At 34.2% G+C, this 18902-nt stretch overlaps 1 protein-coding gene across 7 annotated transcripts in view; it reads right to left on the reverse strand.

Annotated features, from left to right (window-relative positions):
- Positions 1 to 18902, reverse strand: part of DMXL1 (Dmx like 1) — a 125824-nt gene that overhangs the window by 48720 nt on the left and 58202 nt on the right. For 4 of the 7 annotated variants that reach the window (XM_059888705.1, XM_059888704.1, XM_059888703.1 and 1 more), the window contains exons 22-30: positions 18179 to 18344; positions 16899 to 17160; positions 14611 to 15704; positions 13957 to 14148; positions 11181 to 11257; positions 9808 to 9935; positions 9058 to 9306; positions 8608 to 8721; positions 3774 to 3952 (exon numbers count right to left, since the gene is read on the reverse strand). In XM_059888705.1, the coding sequence (XP_059744688.1) occupies positions 3774 to 3952; positions 8608 to 8721; positions 9058 to 9306; positions 9808 to 9935; positions 11181 to 11257; positions 13957 to 14148; positions 14611 to 15704; positions 16899 to 17160; positions 18179 to 18344 (2461 nt within the window). The remainder of the gene's footprint in view (positions 1 to 3773; positions 3953 to 8607; positions 8722 to 9057; positions 9307 to 9807; positions 9936 to 11180; positions 11258 to 13956; positions 14149 to 14610; positions 15705 to 16898; positions 17161 to 18178; positions 18345 to 18902) is intronic. The other 3 variants (XM_002688999.7, XM_005209157.5, XM_010807136.4) reach the window with 1 other exon arrangement.

The following is an 18902-nucleotide window of genomic DNA, read 5'->3' on the forward strand; positions in this document are numbered from 1 at the left end:
TTTGTGACCCCATGAACTGTACCCCTTTTCCAGGGAATCTTCCCAACCCATGATCAATCCCAGGTCTCCAGCACTGCAGGTGGATTCTTAACCATCTGAGCCACCAGGGAAACTCAACAAAGTTGTCAAAACAATCATATAAAGATACTGGAAACTGATCAAACACACAGAGAAGTATTTATTCAAGAAAAACTTCTGAGGGACTTCCGTGGTGTTCCAGTGGTTAAGATTCTGCACTTCCACTACCAGGGGTTCAGGTTCGATCCCTGGCTCAGGGAACTAGGATCCCACATGTTGTGTGACCAGGAGAAACAACAACAACAAAAACTACTCAATCTCTGGTAAAAGTGAGCATCTAGCATTTTGGCCAGGGGCTATTTCTAGCCCGACCCCTGCCCTCTGTGACTCATTTGTTCTGTCTGTGAAGACAAAGAACTCGGCTGCCTGGCCAGAGAGGGCTGTCTTTAATAAGAATTCCATGCCCATAAAACCAGAGACAACCACAATATGGAAGGATACATGTACCCCAATGTTCACTGCAGCACCATTTACAATAGCCAGGACATGGAAACAATCTAAGTAGTGTCTATCCATAGATGAATGAATAAAAAGATGTGGTGTGCATGTGTGTGTATATATAGCATGGAGTTCTCAGTCATAAAAAAGAATGAAATAATGCTGAAGATGGACCTAGAGATTATCATAAGAAGTGAACTCAAAAAGAGAAGGACAGAAAGACAGATACCATATGATATTACTCATAGGTGAAATCTAAAATATGACATATATGAACTTATCCATGAAACACAAACAGACTCACAGATATAGAAAATAGACTTGTGGGTGCCAAGATGGAGGTGGGGTGGGGAATGGGACTTTAGGATTAGTGGATGGAAACTATTATACAGAGAATGGGTAAACAATAAGGTCCTACTATATAGCACAGGGAACTATTGATATATTTAATATTCTGTGATAAACCATAATGAAAAACATGAAAAAGAATGTAATATAACTGGATAACCTTGCTATAAAACAGAAATTAACACAACATTGTGAATCAACTATACTTCAATAAATTAAAAAAAAAAAAATCCCATGCCCAGCAGCATGGTCAAAAACAAGAGTCTTCAGCAGCAAACAATTAGGGAAGGCCAACATCTCAGACAGGAAAGGATCTGCCTGTAATGAAGGAGACCTGGGTTCAATCCCTGGGTGGGGAAGATCCCCTGGAGAAGAGAATGGCAACCCACTCCAGTTGCATCTGTTATTCTTGTCTGGAGAATTCCATGGATAGAGGAGCCTGCTAGGTTATAGTCCATGGGGTCACAAAGAGTTGGATGGGACTGAGTGGACTAATACTTTCACATCTCAACTAGCCTGTGTTACACACTGGAACAAAGGCAGACCAGCCAGAAATTTAACCAAATCCAGGAACAAGACAACTAAAGAAGGCCTTGATAATCAGGAACCATATACCCAGCAAAAGGAACTATGCTTCAAAAATGAAGATGAAATATACTCCAATATAAATAAAGCATATAATAAACATTTGCTGAATGAATCAATGACTGCAAAAGGCAATGTGAAACAAGGTGATATAAATGCCCTTCTTTACCCTGAAGCATATTGGATATGAGAAAAATAAAATCTACTGCCTAATAGGCCTCAGGGATTGGTGTCATTAGGAAATAGTGAGGAGTCAATTAATACAAGGTAGTAAGGAAAGAATCCAGAAGTTAAGAATGTGAGGAATTTGGCTGTCCACAGAAGAGGATATATACAAGAAGTTCTTGCTAGGCATGGTAGGACAAGAATGTAAAACTACAGATGTAAGTTGAAACCATGCAAAGCAAATCTTAATAATCAATGAAAAAACTACAAGTGTTCTGTGACTATTAACAAATTCATCAAAACACTAAAAACTCTTACAGTCAACTATAAATGTATAGGAAAAAGAAAATAGTGAAAATAGTATTTATTTAGTATACTGGTTTTTCCAGTGGTCATGTATGGATGTGAGAGTTGGACTGTGAAGAAAGCTGAGCACTGAAGAATTCATGCTTTTGAACTGTGGTGTTGGAGAAGACTCTTCAGAGTCCCTTGGACTGCAAGGAGATCCAACTAGTCCATCCTAAAGGAGATCAGTCCTGGGTGTTCATTGGAAGGACTGATGCTGAAGCTGAAACTCCAACACTTTGGCCACCTCATGCGAAGAGTTGACTCATTGGAAAAGACCTTGATGCTGGGAGGGATTGGGGGCAGGAAGAGAAGGGGACGACAGAGGATGAGATGGCTGGATGGCATCACTGACTCGAAGGACATGAGTTTGGGTGAACTCTGGGAGTTGGTGATGGACAGGGAGGCCTGGCGTGCTGTGGTTCATGGGGTTGCAAAGAGTTGGACACGACTGAGCAACTGAACTGAACTGCAAAATTAGAATCAGTGAGAATTTATAAAGTGTTTTATTTCTTTGCAAAAAATTTATCAACAAAGCTTTGAATAGTGCTGGCCTTCTAATTTTATAAAACCCAGAATATAAAGCAAGTATCTTTTCTAATTGTTAGCAAATTGTCAATTCCTTTCTAACTTTGTATCAATATCCAACTTTTTATTGCACTTTCAATGTTGTGAAATATTACCCAGAGTTCTTTTAATGTGAAGGTTTTTTGTTTTTGTTTTTTTCCCCAATTTCAGTACTCTAGGTCATCTCCATCCTTTTGTCAAACTTTCCTCATTTATGTTGATAAGCTGGTCCTCACTAATTTCTCTTGGGTGCATATCTAAAGTCTCTCAAATGACAGCAATGTTAAATCCCAGAGTTAGCTATTTTTCTAAAACTTTTTTTATATTTGATTTGAATTTTATTTCCAGTACTCACTTTTCATTTCCAGTTGCACTTGACTTTGTCAGCTAATTTCCTGTTCTGATTAGCCAGTTTTGTAAAACGTCACTTGCATTTATTATGGGAGGTAGGGAGGCAAGACAACTAACTACATGTTTTTCTGTGTATGAAATGAATACTGAATTAAAGGTACAAAATAACCAATCACTAACAGACTTTGAAAGAATTGTTGTGATTGGCACTGATCAAGAGTTGCATGAATTGTTTATACAGTGATTTTTGGACTAAGAGCTAGCAGGAAAGTCTGTACTTTTATGCAATTACTAATATTGAATAAATTGTGGTAACTTTAAACTTGAACAATATTGTTGAGGGATTGATGTTATTTAACTAAAAACTGAAATCTGAGTACATCAGGATAATGCAGGACTACAGCATAGAAAAGGAATTAGAGTTTGGATGGCACTTTGACTTCTGGCAGTCTTGATTCCTTAATCACTACCAAGTACATTACCATTTGGAGAAAGCAAAGGTAAAACCACTCCAGTATTCTTACCTGGAGAGTCCCATGAACAGAGGAACCTAGTTGGCTACAGTCTATGGGGTTGCAAAAGAGTCAGACAAGACTGAGCGACTAACATACACACACACATTACCATTAATGTGGTAGCCAATTTATCTTTTCATCTTCCTATGAATGTTGCATTGTTTAAAATGCAAAAATCTTAATTTATACAAGAATTGCCTTAAAAAATAGTTGAAATATGCCCAAAATATTTTAGGATATATTCTGTGATAATTTACCCTGATAAAATGAACATTTTCTAAACTTGTGTGGCAAAATATTTGGAAACACCAACAATTACACTTAAACATTTTCATTTCTGTTTAACTATACAAATCATCATTTGGATAACATTTGTATTACCTTGGCAATGAAATAGTCCCAGATACTGAGCTCAGGTGGAATGAACTTCTCTTTAACTAACAGTGTCTCCTGGCTTACTGGTGGTGAGGAAGAGGTCACTGAGGCAGATTCTCTGCAAGACATTTTTGATGGCCTAAAACATTTGTTCTGTTTCTCTCCTTCTTCCACTAGTGAAGAAACTAATAAGAACAAAAAAAGTATTACTAAAATAAGCACAACTTTCATTGTACTGATTTCATCTATTTTTACATGAGACTTAAGGTTAACTACAAATAAGTACATACACAAAACTGAGATTGCTATGATAGTAAGGTAAGTGGAGGAAGTGAGACAAAAATCATCTTGTATAGCCATCTTTGTTTTTATCTCATCTAGTCCCTTACTCTCTGAATGTTCATTTATTGTATATGTAAATTGTATATAGAAGAGGATGTAATATCTTCCTATAAATGAGTCCATAATTTAGCTAAGACCATGACAGAAAAGTATCTACATCTTTTTTTTTTTTAAGAATTTCATGGGTGGGGGCAGGGAAAACAGTATCATGAGATGTCAATATTAATTAAAGACAATGATTCTAAGATTCTTCAGCAATCACTTGGCCTCTTATCCCCTAAAAAACTACTACTAATTTTTCACTGAAAATATTAAAAAGTTCAAACACCACAACTACTTACTAAACTGATTCAGACTTTCAGAAATGGTTAGAGATAGAATTTTCTTGTCAATGGAATACAAAGAAGAGGAAGAAAATGCAGTTTTTATTGTTTTAACTTCTAAACACTTTAGAGTCAATATTCCCTTATTATTTTACCTTAGAATATTAAGGGCATAAGCAAAGAAAAACAAGTTATACAAATCTTTAATCAAGACTAAGTCACAAGATGCAAATCACCAGTAGAAAATTAAGGATATCCTGGACATAGGCATGGTCTAATAGATAGGTAAACAACTCCATATTAAGGCAAACCAATATTCTTCTTCAATGATTCCAGCAAGAAGTTACTCACCTTCCAAGGAATACAAGTATTTGTGCTGTAATACAATTTTGCTTTATTACTTGAAGCTACTCAGCTTGCATAAATAGCATGCTCATGCATTATATCAAGTTACAGCCAAGCTGACTCTAATAGAATAATTTAGTTATTTCAGAAAAAAATAAAATAAAATGCATAAAATTACTATACTAAGAGACTGCTAAAAACTGGTGATTATTACATAATCTTTCAAATGACTTTAAAAAGAACCATATCAATATGTAATTTTTTTTCTCTGATCTTATAAACAATTGATAATCAACAATCATGTTTCTAATATATCTGTGGCATACATTTATATACATTCTAAAACTTAAACAATGGTTTTAACCAAATTCTCACTGAGTAAAAAATTTAGAATTTAAAGGTATTTTTAATCTGTCAAAAATTAATGCTGTGTTCCAAGATAAATGTCATTTCACTCCAATATTACCATTCTGCTTATTTTATTTTTAGATTATAAGAAGGCATATGATGTGAACACAGATGTTGAGGGAAAAATAAAACCTATGAGGCTAAATTCATAGTTTTACCAAGTTTGCTATGTCATAAAAATAAGTAGAGTTTTTAAAGCAAAGTTTTGTTTTGTTTTCAGTTTTTTAAAAGGGAGAAAAACATTTCAAAGTATAGTGTGTGAACCCAGGCACATGACATGAAAATGAAATTAACCACACTATGGCGAAATGTTTAAAATTTCAGATTCAATTTCAGAAGGAAAAAACTTATCAAACACTTCTGATGAACAAGGAGAACAGTGGGGAAATGGCAAACAGGTTCACAGTACTGAATGATATATTACAGGAAATGCTACAAGTAAGAAGACTTAGTGGCATCTCCTAGGAAACTAGAAATGACTTGAAGCTTGTCATTAGAGTAGATGCACCCACTTTTCCCTCAAACTGCAGCAAGACCTAAGACAATTTTATGGCTTAAATCATGTTGGATTCAAGTAGTTTTGAAGCTCAGGGGCACTACAATAGAGACTATATATAATGCTGCTGGGTGCTTCACCATTTGTTTTTGAAAAAAGCTAGTAATAAAATATCAAGCAATGTGCATGCCACTCTGTGGATACAAACTGACTGTACTGTTCCATTATTAAGGTAGTAAATGGCTACTTTAATAGTAATAAAAGAAAAATCAGCATTAGGGAGAAATGAAAAGGAATTTGGATATAGACAGAACTTGTGAATTATAAGGGGCATGAAGAAGCTAGAAAGTGGGTTAACAAAAACTGTTATGCATGGGAATTAATAACAATTCTTTCATCTGCAAGTATTATGAAACACAACAAAAATTCTTAAAATATTTTGCTTTGCTTTATAAATGCAATAAAAAGCAAAAGTATGGATTTCTAACTGTTAACAGAAAAAAAAAGTAATTTTTCAAAAACTGCTACTGCTCAACTATCTACTTTAAAAGTTTACTATAATAACAAAATAACTCCATGAACATACACCCAGACCAGTTTTAATTAATTAGAAAAAAGCAAATCCCACATTAACATATGTGGAAATCACAAAGTAAATTAAGTTTGATTAAAAATACTGATTTATGTACAATAACATTTTTGTTAAGAATTCTGACCTGTCAAGCTAGTCTAGTAAAAATCATCTACCATTTTCTCATATTACAAAGCTTAAGTCATATTTAAATTTTATGTCATGAACAGTACATTAACTATATAATAGACTTGTAGAGAGAAAAATAATTTAGTTCATAAGACCATTTTTATAAAGTATACTGGAATCAGAATTTATACCAGAACAAGGAAAACAGTGACTTTTAAAAACTTCACAGTACTAAGTGTATGAAAAAACTTTTTAAAAGATTTTCAAGGGTTATAAGGAAAGTATTTCATCTTCAATATACAATACATTGATATTGAATAGCTGAACAGGTTGTCAGGAAAATGAAATGTTTTAGACTTATCCGTTTTCATTTTGCTATACTTAAACACTAAAAAATAAATATATATATTATTTTTCACTGAATTCAGATCAACTTTTCTAATACATCTTTTTATTCCCTTGGTCAACAATGTATACTGAATATTATCTAATGCAATTACACTCCTGGGACATCATGATTACATTTAATAGTAACTCAAACACACAAGGCTACTTACTTACAACCGAAAATTTATCAAGCTGCTGTGCTGCTTTAGTTGGTGTGCTTTCAGAACAACATAATAATGCCTTCACACACTGAGATTTCAGAACTTTGCCTTACACTGAAAGTCACCGCCGCTTGTCCCTTTGCCAATTTTCTGTTCTCAGATTTTCTCTCTCCAACTCTCAGTTTATCTGCCTCACAGGACTGCTACTTCTAATTACTATTACTGCCTTTGCTATTTACTATCTTCACTTCTTCCCTTTTTTCTGTTTTTCTATTTTTTTCTACCAGCTCCTTTACAAACTAAATCAGCTTTAGAAACAGCATGCCTTGGCTTCATCATTAAATGAGTGTACTCTTTTTCTTGTGGTTAGCAAACTGATTAATCATATCATGCCATGTTTTCTGTAAATGCTCTTTCAGTTACATCCATGACGGATTGTATTCAGAATAGTTTCTGGGTTCTTATCGACAGATAAGCATCACAAAATTTATATGTGGCTATACCCAGCCTCACCACTGAGTAAACCATATGTTTTAAGCATCCTGTATTATTTGGACACCATGTCCCAATCCAAGAGGTTAAATATATAGATGCAGATAATTTTTTTCCCTTTGATTATTTAGGATTTGATAAGTGGTGAGATAAGAGTTTTTTACATGGTATTTGCAACTAAAAACAGCTAAATCTGAGTGGTTAAACAAAGAACAACCTGGACTTCGAGTAAAGCTGTTTATGTATCTGTGCTCAGAAATGTTCTAGAATTGTTAAAATTGAGACTTGCTGACTGGCTAGTAAGAATGTATTTTTAATTTTTCATAAGTGTGTGGACATTCTATTTCAAGAATTTATCCCCTTTATAACATTTTACATTAACACGATCACAGTTTTCACTTTCAGTAAGCCTATAAACTGTACTCCCTCTTAGACTTTGAAAGTTCTTTAAATGAATTCAAATATCTGAAGTCAAGTATATATTCCAATGGGAATTTCATGTTAGTCTTTTCTATTTTCATCCATATAAAAATTAAGCACTGGAAATTACTCCTTAAAAAATTCAAAGGAGACGTTATAGAAATTAAAATATCATTTAAAATTTGAAAGCCAAAATTATCACATATGGGCTAATAAATCACAAAAATAAAACAAAGGCAGAAAACATCATGAAGATTTTTTTCAGGTCAAAAAGCTTGTTTCAATCTTTAAATAAATTATATAGTTTTAACACCAGCAAGTTTAGAAAAGATAATAGAACTGTTTAAAATATTTACTTTACATGGTATTATGAACACTTAGAAATCCAAAATCTCTAATGGCCAGAATCATGATATGCAAACATAAAGCAGCCTTATTTGAAATGTTTTTCCAGTCACTTCAAGCCATAGTCTGATTTACCACGATTAGCACTGACATTTCTTTATTTCTACCCATTTAAAAATACATTAAAGTCTAAGGAATAGAAAACATTAAAATGAAGAACTAAAGCAAAATAAAAGAAGCAGGGATGGTTTTCTAAAATGCTAATCATTATTTTAAATCAAAAATATGACTTGATTAATGGAAAATTTTCAATTTTCTAAGTGCCAAACAAAATAAAATCGGCCCACTGTATCCCGACCCTTCCAAAACAACACAAAGCAAGCTGAACTGTAAAAGCCTATTTCTAAAGCTAATATCTTGCCTGCAAGACTGGGAGGGCTATGAGAACTGATGGTTGAAAGAGCTTTGGAAAAGCCCACACACTCCATGGAGAATACCACTACCTGGTGTGGGCTAGGCATAGCAAAGTACCTTCCTGCCAAAAAAAGAAGAGAGAATCTGTATTTGGGATAGAACAAAAACCAATGTTACAGTATTTTTCAAAACAAATTAAAATTTCAATAGTAAACGATTTTAAATTACATTAGATAGTTCTAATCACTGGTGTACCAGTATCTTAAAGTTTAATAATTACACCAGAAACTTCATACTGTATGTTTTCCATAAAACTATTTATTCATGCTCTAAGAAAATGGTTTGTAACATAACTTCCTGTGAATAAATTAAAATGTAATTACATTTAACAAAGTTATCATTCAGATGAATAAAGTGGTAGCCTTCAAAAATAAAATAAAACAGATTAAAAACTAACCAGGTAAAGCTTTTGAGTGTGCCTGTTCTTTGCTGGGAAAACGCGCACCTCCACCAAATACAGCAGACCACATTTTTTCATTTAGAGGGTGGGCTACAATCCGAAATAGTTCGTTGCTAGAATGTGTTGCCAAGCCATGGATGAACAGACTAAGATACACTGCTGTGAGAATCTCGCAAAGCAAGATCGTAAGTCCTGACTGGGCTTCCTCCCCAGAAGAATTCAAAAGTTGAACTAGAGAAGTTATTCCTAGGAGAAAGAACAAATATAGCTACCATTAGCTACCACTAACAATAAATTTAATAAATAAAAAAATAACTACAATTCCTAATTTTTGAAAAAATGTTATAGCATCAGGATAAAAATATTTTCTTCCACAGTTTCATAGACCACTAGAGGTTACTGCAGTTAATGCCCAAGTGTTGAGCTATCTGTTCAATTTACACAGACACTGGAAATAACAATGTTTTTCTATTACAACAAAAGCAAAAGTATAAAACGCGATATGACAAAACATTTGAGTTATTTTAGTATTATGATAAAGGAAAAACTAATGTTATATAACTGGATAATTTGTAGTAAATGATGAATAATGAACTGGAATCAATTCTAACAATACTTAACAATGATTATCACACAACAAAACCAAACCAAACCTATTTTTTCCTCATCTGATTAAGTTCAATAAAGCTAAGAAAAAACTTGGGTGTATATATATATACACACATATATATATATAACTTTTTATACCTGGCCATTGAGCTGGTGATGTATTGGGAGTTATGGCTTCATCTAAGCTTCCTGTTTTTAAGGAATGTCGATGGGGAAGCAGTACTGTCTGATACACCATTCCAGTAAACTGATTTGTTTGAAATGAACTGAGAGAAAAAAAATTTAAATAATAACTATCTATAGTGACCTCCAATTGCAATAAAACAATAATAACAAAGAATGACCTAAAATGAATTTCACATTTAATATTTCTATGTTTGAGATCTAACATTTAGAGTAACTTAAATACAAGCTTGTGTGTATTAGTTATAGTGCTTTACATACATCTAAGTACTATATTGTATACTCTAGTACTATAATAAAACAAAGTGTCCTTTAAATTTTCTAAATTAAAACAGATATGATAGCTTTTAAATATATTTACTGAAAGTCATAAAATACATACAAATGAGAAAACTATTATTGACCACAAATAGAAAGCTTATATATCACAAAGGTATATAATTTATATATCGGTAACAAAGTTGAAAACAAAGTCAGTTTAGGTTCAGTTTGACATTTAACGGCTAGTCTACCCTATGTCAGGGTAGGCTGTGTCAGGTACATGCACCAGATAGCACACGTTTAATGAGAAACATGGAAGAATGAATTAGTGTCTGGAAAATGAAGACAGGATTTCTTCTGAAATGAAGCAAAAATAAAAGAAATAAATAGATCATTTAAGAGGAAACCTAAAAGAAAAAAGGGATCCACAAGTTCCAATATCTGTCTCATAAAAGGAAAGAGAAGAGAGAAGATAAAATACTTAAAGAAATAGAATTAGAGAATTGCAAAGAAAGATATAACCCCATAGTGTCAAACAATATGTTTCAAAAGCCCAGAAAAATTACAGTGAAACCTTAGGACATAAAGAAGAAAATCATAAACATCAAGGACAGTGTAAAATTTTTCTTAGTTCCAAGCCAGTCACTCCCTCCTCTGTGTTCCCTGAACTTTTTACTATCTATCATGTCTATCATGATCAGTGATAGAGTACATATCATTTAAGTATGATGTCATACTACATATCATTTGTAAGTTTATATGTTTGTCTCTAACTAGCATGACCTTAAGGAAGATCTTATTCCAGTGATATCACAATGTCTAGCATTAGGCAGTGATCAATAAAAGGCAGTTAAATAATTGTAAAGAGTTTAACGTGAGATGCATTTGCCATAAAGACAAATGCTAAAACTTCAAAGATGAGAAAAAATGACTCAACATTTCTCCATATGCTTTTTGCACTAGCTAAAGTAGACTGCTGTATACATATTCCTAAAGCAAGAGCACACAAATTCTCAAACCTCAGCAGTTACTACAAACATTCTTAAATTTCACAAGAAGATATTTACCTGTAATTATGACCACCACAAAGGCACTGATAGATACAAGCAGAAAGTGAGGCTGCTAACGTATGCATTACATATACCTGGGGGGAACAAAAACACAAAATTAATTAATAACTTTTAAAAACCGAACCTTTTTCAAGGCCTAATATAATTAGCATTTTTAAAAAAGATGAAAAAACTATTTTGCCCTAATAAACTATTTCCTTTTTTTCCTTAATACTCATTTCTGTCTGGAGATGTCTCACTACAAATACACACACAGACACAAATAAAACCTGAGGCCTCTGGCAGAAATTATAAAATACACAATGGCTACCTAATTTCTATTTTAAGGGCAAATGAGAACAGATGTTAGCTATTCAGCAGAGCAATGAGCCATGTGTTAAAAGCAAGCCCTCTAAGACTCAACCTGTTCCCTCCTCAACCAAAACATAAAGCCCTGCCTGATAATGACAGTTCACTTATGAATTATTCAAGTTACTACAGAAAACAATTTGAAGAGAGTGAAACTTTTGAGAAAGGGAAAGGTATGAAAGATAGCAACTGAAGGAAAATGCTTGTATTAAGGAAGACAGAGCTCTAAACATGGCATGACAAGAGAACTAACAGAAGTAGATCTGAGGATGAAGGAGAAGCTTAATCTAGGTAAGAAAGTAGACTATTCAGAAAACCAGGTTCCTGATCTAATTATCAAGTATGATACTCTCTTGTGCAGATTAAAATCTAATTGCTATTTTTCCTTCAATTATCAATAGACGTGACATGAATTAAAGTCAAGGATAGCATCATATAAACAAAGACAGCAAAGACCACATATGGGAGACTGCAAAAATAATATTTCTAGCTTCTCTAACGAAAAGGCAGAGTCTGTCTCTCCACTTAATGAGTTTGGGCTTACTTGTGACTTGGTTTGTGCAAGAGGACACAGAAAAAGTGACATGTTATTTCTGAACCTAGTTCTCTAAAAGCCTTGCAAATTTTACTCTGGCTCTTTAAACCCCTGAAACCACTATATGAAATAACCCAGGTGAAATGGTTAACTTTACGTGTCCATCTGACTGGGCCAAGGGGTGCGTAGACATTAGGTCAAATGTTATTCTAGGTTTGTCTGTTAGGGTGATTTTGGATGAGATTAACATTTGAATTGGTAGTCTGTGAGTGGGCCTTACCCAATCAATTGAAGTACCTGAATAGAACAAAAAGGCTGAGTATGAGGAAACTTCTGCTTGGCTGCACTGAGCTGGGACACTGATGGTCTTCTACTTTCAGACAAGAACTGAAACAATGGCTCTTCTTGCATCTCAGGCTTGCTGGTATTTGGACTGAAACTAACACTGTCAGTTACCCTGGCTCTCAGGCCTTTGGACTCAGACTGGAACTACATGATCTGTTCTCCTGGGTCTCCAGCATGCCGACAGAAGATCTTGAGACTTCTCAGCCTCCATAATGAAGTGAGTCAATTGCTTAAAATAAGCCTCTTTCTATAAATACACACTCACACTCCCTTTCAATTCTATTTCTTTAGAGAACACAGTCTGGTAGCTGAGACACATCTCAGAGTCTCTGGTCATCCTAACGTCTCCTGACAGTCTTGCAGATGGCCCACCAACCACCAGAAAGTAAATAAGGCCATCTTAGGTCATCCAGTGGAGAAGGCAATGGCACCCCACTCCAGTACTCTTGCCCGGAAAATCCCATGGATGGAGGAGCCTGGTGGGCTGCAGTCCATAGGGTCGCAAAGAGTCAGACACAACTGAGTGATTTCCCTTTCACTTTTCACTTTCACGCATTGGAGAAGGAAATGGCAACCCACTCCAGTGTTCTTGCCTGGAGAATCCCAGGGACGGGGGAGCCTGGTGAGCTGCTGTCTATGGGGTCATGCAGAGTCGGACACGACTGAAGTGACTTAGCAGCATCAGCTCATCCAGAATCTAATCAACATGTTTGCTGACCAAAGACAAATGAGGTATCCAGCTATCAATCCAGCTAGCCCAAACTAGAAGAACTGATGAACCAATCCATAGAATCATGAGCAAAATAAATCAGAGCTATTTTTAGCTATTAATACTAATGTTTCAGGGTGGTTTTTAAGCAGCAGAAGCTGATACATCAGGGATATGTTTATTATTAAAGTTAAATATGGAATGACATTTGCTTAAAATTAGCATAATCTGAGGAAAATTAAATTCCTAGTTCTATAATATGCAATGTGGGCATTTATTCTACTGGGCAGTACAAGAAATAAAGTGGCAAAATTAATTTATAAGGGTTAGGTTATCCAGGAGGGTAAAACTGTAAGAGAGGCTACCATTAAACAAGAAGAAAATGGAAACAGAATATCACAGCTTGTGAGGTAGGGGAGAATCAGATGACAGACTGTGAGAAAAAAAAAAGATACTTACATACTAGTTCTTTAACACAATATTGTTTCTGTCTCTAAAAAACAATCAGCATTTGTTGTTTTTTTTTTTGGCTAAGTGTACACTAGAGAATTACTCATAAAAGCATACATACATACTATGATTCTTACCTAAATGAAATGGTTAAATAAGATAAAATTAAAGTTAAAAAAATGAAGTACCCTTTGGGTAAATGATACAGGTAAAATGAGCCTGACCTACAGTCAAGTTTTCTTTGATCAAAATCAATACAAACTTGGCTACATAACAATCACTAAGCATAGGATGATGTTTAAATCATTTATAAAAAGCCTTAACACTTACCTCTTAGCTTTATGACAGTATATTTTAATTAAATGTTTGAAACCAAACATACTTACTTTATTGCTCTGGATATCAGGATGGGGTGGTGAATCAAAGTTAATTATGGCATGTAGAATATCATGTGTTAGATTACTAAGGTGCAACAATGGATTGGCAACAACTGTTTTGGCACTGGCTGTACGAGCAAAGAGGAGAGGTACTGAGGTCTGTTCTGAAAGAGGACTAGGAAATATTGGTTCTGCTGTTTCCTTAAAAACAAAGGGGAAAAAGGTTAATCAACTATTTATAGTTATAATCCATTACTTAAGTAAGTCAGGGGTCTCTTTGAAAAGCTTCAGAACGATTAAAAATTAAAAGCAAAACAAACTTTTTCAGAGTTAGAAGAGACCTGAGGTGGTCAACCTTCCACTGATTATAATGAATAATGATGGGATAATATTCTCTTATTATCACCTCACAAAGCCTTCATATAAGACTGTTTAATATGAACTAAGCAGACCTTAGGGTCTGACAAGAAACTGTCCTTAAGCTACAATACATTCACAGCTCTAGAAATTCACAATATGAAGTGCAACAAAAAGTAGCCTTCCTTAAAGTAACCATAATTAGGACAATCAACAATTTGAATATTTAAAAACTAAAAAAAGCAATCTCAAAAACTGTTTTTCATAAAAGTACTATTTGGACTGGTTATCATGTAAGTTACATACCTGCTGAGATTCTTGTAAAAGCAAAATCAATTCCATTCTCACAGATGCAAGACCCCCACCATGGGATCCATGAAGTATGCAGTAACTAAGAAACATCCTCAAGAGAGACTGGTATTTCAAAAGCCACTGTCTTTTTTCCTGAAAATTTTCTCTCAGTTGTTTCACTTTTGTTTGATGAAGCAAATCTTCAGCATCCTCATTTAGTTCAACTGCATCTTCATTTTCACCAAATGCAGACTGTACTTCCTCAGGATGTGAACAATAGTCACAAGTTCTCTGAAGGGCTATCACCTCTTTTTCAAGCCAGTGGTATAGCTGATATCGCAGTTTTCCACCATCTATTTCATAGCCAGTAGATAAAGTACGAAGTTCTACTGTGAGAATCTTTAAACAGGCTCTAAATTTTAACTGAACTGCAATTACATCTTCTGATGGATTTAAAATGTCATTTTCATCTAATGCGCTGAGAGATTCTGTGTAATTAGAACTTGTTTCATCCATTTTTTCCCCAATTTTACCCTCTAAAGGTTTTAGTTCTTTCATTGAAAGTGGGACATCCTCATTTTCTTCATCATTATCACTGTCCCATTTTAATTCTAAAGAATCATCCTGAAATGCAATACTTGGTTGGCTCCAGTCAAAAGAAAGAGTGGAGTTTGATTGCTTCTCTGAGGAACCCTCTGAAGAAGATCCAAAACCATTCATTAGTGATTTTGACCAATCAATTGCTGAAGACTTATCTTCCCTTGCATCCAATTTTAATGGAGAAGAAGGAGAACAGTCTTTACTAGTATCCAAAAAACTAGATATTCTACAAAAAGGTTTTGTTTTCTTGATGACTTTTGGCATCTTTGATAACACCTCCAAAGCCAGCATAGGGCAGCCAGCTTTTAAATGAGCACTGGCAGTAGTAAAAAATAATCTTCTTTCACTTAAATTAATTGTTCCTGCTAGTCCACTTTTTCCTGTTAAACTCATGTGTGTGGAAAATGCATCAGATGATCCAAAATGACGTCTCAGCAAAAGAGGATGTGTTCTTAGGTAATTGTAGAAATTAAAAACTGCAGGATTGCAGGCTGACATCATGACTTGATCTGAAAGTAAATTCATTTCATGAGCCAAGAAAAATTCTTCAAGAGTTTTTGAAGAAGTTTTGTGTGGCTCCTTTTCTCTATCATGACACCAGTATCCACCTGGTCTTATGAGAAAAATTTAGAAGACCACACTAATACACAGCATTGAATAGACAAGAACACATTTGTAATGAAAGTGTTCTAACACAGTAGGAAAACAAAGGTTTGCTGATTTCGCAGCTCTTCAAGTAATAATCTGAGATATTTTAAAACATAGTTCTTTTTCCCCTCCTTTCCTGGATACAACTTCTCAGTCAGTCTGCTTTGCTAGATCTTCCTCACCTTCTCTGCTTTGAAATGCTGAGTGTCTAAGAGTTCAGCATTTGACTTCTTCTCTATCTACATTCCCTGGTTGAACACCTACAGCCCCATGGCTTTAAATACTATCTCTATGTGATAACCTGTACATCTCTAGTTCTAGTCCCAACTCCAACCTGTGAATCTAGAACACTGTATCCGAAGGCCTACATTGTATTTCCACTTACATGTACATAATCTTGCCTCAAGGCCGTTTTATTTACTGTGCCCTTGGCCTAAAAATCACTCTTTACTCATATATCTGCATTGGCTGATTACTCACTCATTTCAATTAGATTTGATGTCAAAGGTCACCTTATCTGAGAAGCCTTTTCTATCTAAAGCAACACTCCCTAAGATCTGCTCTAGCCTTCCCACTATCATTTACCCACTGCTCAAACTAAAAACCCAGGAGTTAAACTTGACTCTCATTCCCTTCAAATTCCATATCCAATTCAGTCCTATCTAGTCAACATTAAAATTACAGTCCAAATCCAACCACTTTTCTTTCACTGTATACCACTATTTTCTTCAAAACATTTATATTCAATGAATTTGAATTTTATAATTCAATGAATTATATGAATTTATATTCATAGATGTTGATAACATCTATGTTCAATACACTGATTTAATAAAAACAGAAAATCCAAAGCCCTTGGTTTTCAAAGGATTTAACTTTCTGGGAGGGCAGGAGGCGGGTAATAAACTGTATACATAACTCTGTGTCCCCAACTAAACCATAAAGTCTTGGATGATTTATGTCTTCAATTTGCTTTTGCATTATCCTTAGTATCCAACAGTGTGTTCTGAACCTGGTAAACTCTTAATAATTAAGATCTTAGAAGTGTTGCTTACCATCATCCTTTGTGACAGGTTGCTTTATTAATGTTTCCAGAGCACTACTATAATCTTCTAAAATCCAATATGCCATACTTCGAAGGAAAGGATCATAATGCATATTTATATTCAACATATTGAGTTCACTGACAGGAGAATCAATTCCCAAAATTTTTTTACGTAAAATAGATTTATATGTTGCAGATGTATCAAATTCAGACTCATAGAGTCTTGCTATTACAAGAGCCAACTGAATGTCATTCAGTTTCTCAAGACATACCTTCAAAAAGAAGAAATATTGTTTATAAATAAGGGTATCTTTTGCTTTAAAAGACTCAAACTGACAATATCTGAAATTAGTGAACAAGGATAATAAGTAAAACATGGTGCTTACTTCAGCAAATCCACTTGACAACACTTATGTTAATTTAACTGGTAGTAAAAGTGGTGGTGGTGGTCGTTTAGGTAGTACCTTTAAGTATACACTTGCAAAAAGACTTAGTCTAACGGAAAAATACTGAATAATTCTAATAACATCAATTTAAATGACATATTTTGTTTTAACCTTGAGTTTTCACTCTTTCCCATCCACCTCAGCAGACTGATGTTTCCAAATCAAAAAGCTGTTTTGAATCATTTGTATGAAACTCTGAGCAAAAGGGCAATTTGAGACAGAAATGTTATATTTTAAATATTTATAACTTCTTACAAGGTTTACTAAGAAATAATCAGTTAACAATTTGCTAAGGTTCATCAACTAACACAGAGCCAAATATAGGTCCAAATATATTTAAAGTGATGAGACTTCCCCACTAGCTCAGCAGTAAAGAATCCACCTGCAATGCAGGAGACTCAGGCTTGATTCCTGGGTGGGGAAGATCTCCTGGAGAAGGGCATGGCAACCCACTCCAGTATTCTTACCTGGAGAATCCAATGGACAGAGGAGCCTGGTGGGCTACAGTCCACACATTCACACATGACTTAAGCAACTCAGTACACAAATACATGTTTAAAATGATAGGACAAATTTTTTTCTTTTTTAACCTGTTTATAAATATTCTTAGGAGGCCGATCAACTCCCTATCTCAACCAACACAACCTGGTTAATTTTAATTCCATATAAATATCATTCAAGCTAAATGACAAAATTTTAAAGTCACTATTAAGTATTACCAGTTACTTTATGCATTAAGCCTTGTGTTAGTTCCATTATACTTAAGTTGAAATTAAAAAAAAATTTAAACCATAAAGAGCTTAAAAGGATGACAATGATATTTTTTAAAAAAAATCACTCATACCTCAATTGCATCTCTGAGGCAACCAGCTAAAAGAAAAAATGCTGCTGAATGTTCAAATCGTTGTTTTCCTAACAAAGAAAAAGCATTCTTTAAAGCTGCTTTACGCCATCTCTCATCCTCAAAATTGTGTCCAAAAAACTGTGTCATCTTGGAGTCTTTTTGGGATCTATAAAGAAAAATAAAATATGAAAATTTGGAACATAAAGTTTCTACATCAGAACCAACTTTATGAAGTTAGCCACTTAGAAGTTAAAACTCAAAAGAGACAATTAGCAGTTCATAAATTAGTACACATCTGTTTCTTTTCTGAGCAAAAAGAACATTTATGGTAAACATTTACTTTTTAACATAAATTTCAAAGATTACTGAAAAGAAATTCTTTCAAATTACAAAGAAAACTGCATTAGCAGCAGTTTGAGAAATCATTTTTAAATCTATACAAAATATATAATTTATATTAAATTCTGTGTTACTTTACCATTTAATCAATTGCCTGTAGGTACCCCCAACTGCCCACCTGAGGATGACTTTGATGATAAAAATCATCATCACCAAGGAATTTGTCCTGAAGTAAAACTTCTAAGAGACTAAAATCTAGTCTCTGAAAGAACTGACTGATACCATGATTTTCACCAAAGGTTACGGTTCATATGGATACACCTAGACTGAATCCCAAATGAAGAGTGAACTATTTATGGCCATTACATTCACCAAGCCTAGCTGA

This window comes from Bos taurus, chromosome 7 (assembly GCF_002263795.3).
Source record: "Bos taurus isolate L1 Dominette 01449 registration number 42190680 breed Hereford chromosome 7, ARS-UCD2.0, whole genome shotgun sequence".
NCBI classification, from domain to species: Eukaryota; Metazoa; Chordata; class Mammalia; order Artiodactyla; family Bovidae; genus Bos; species Bos taurus.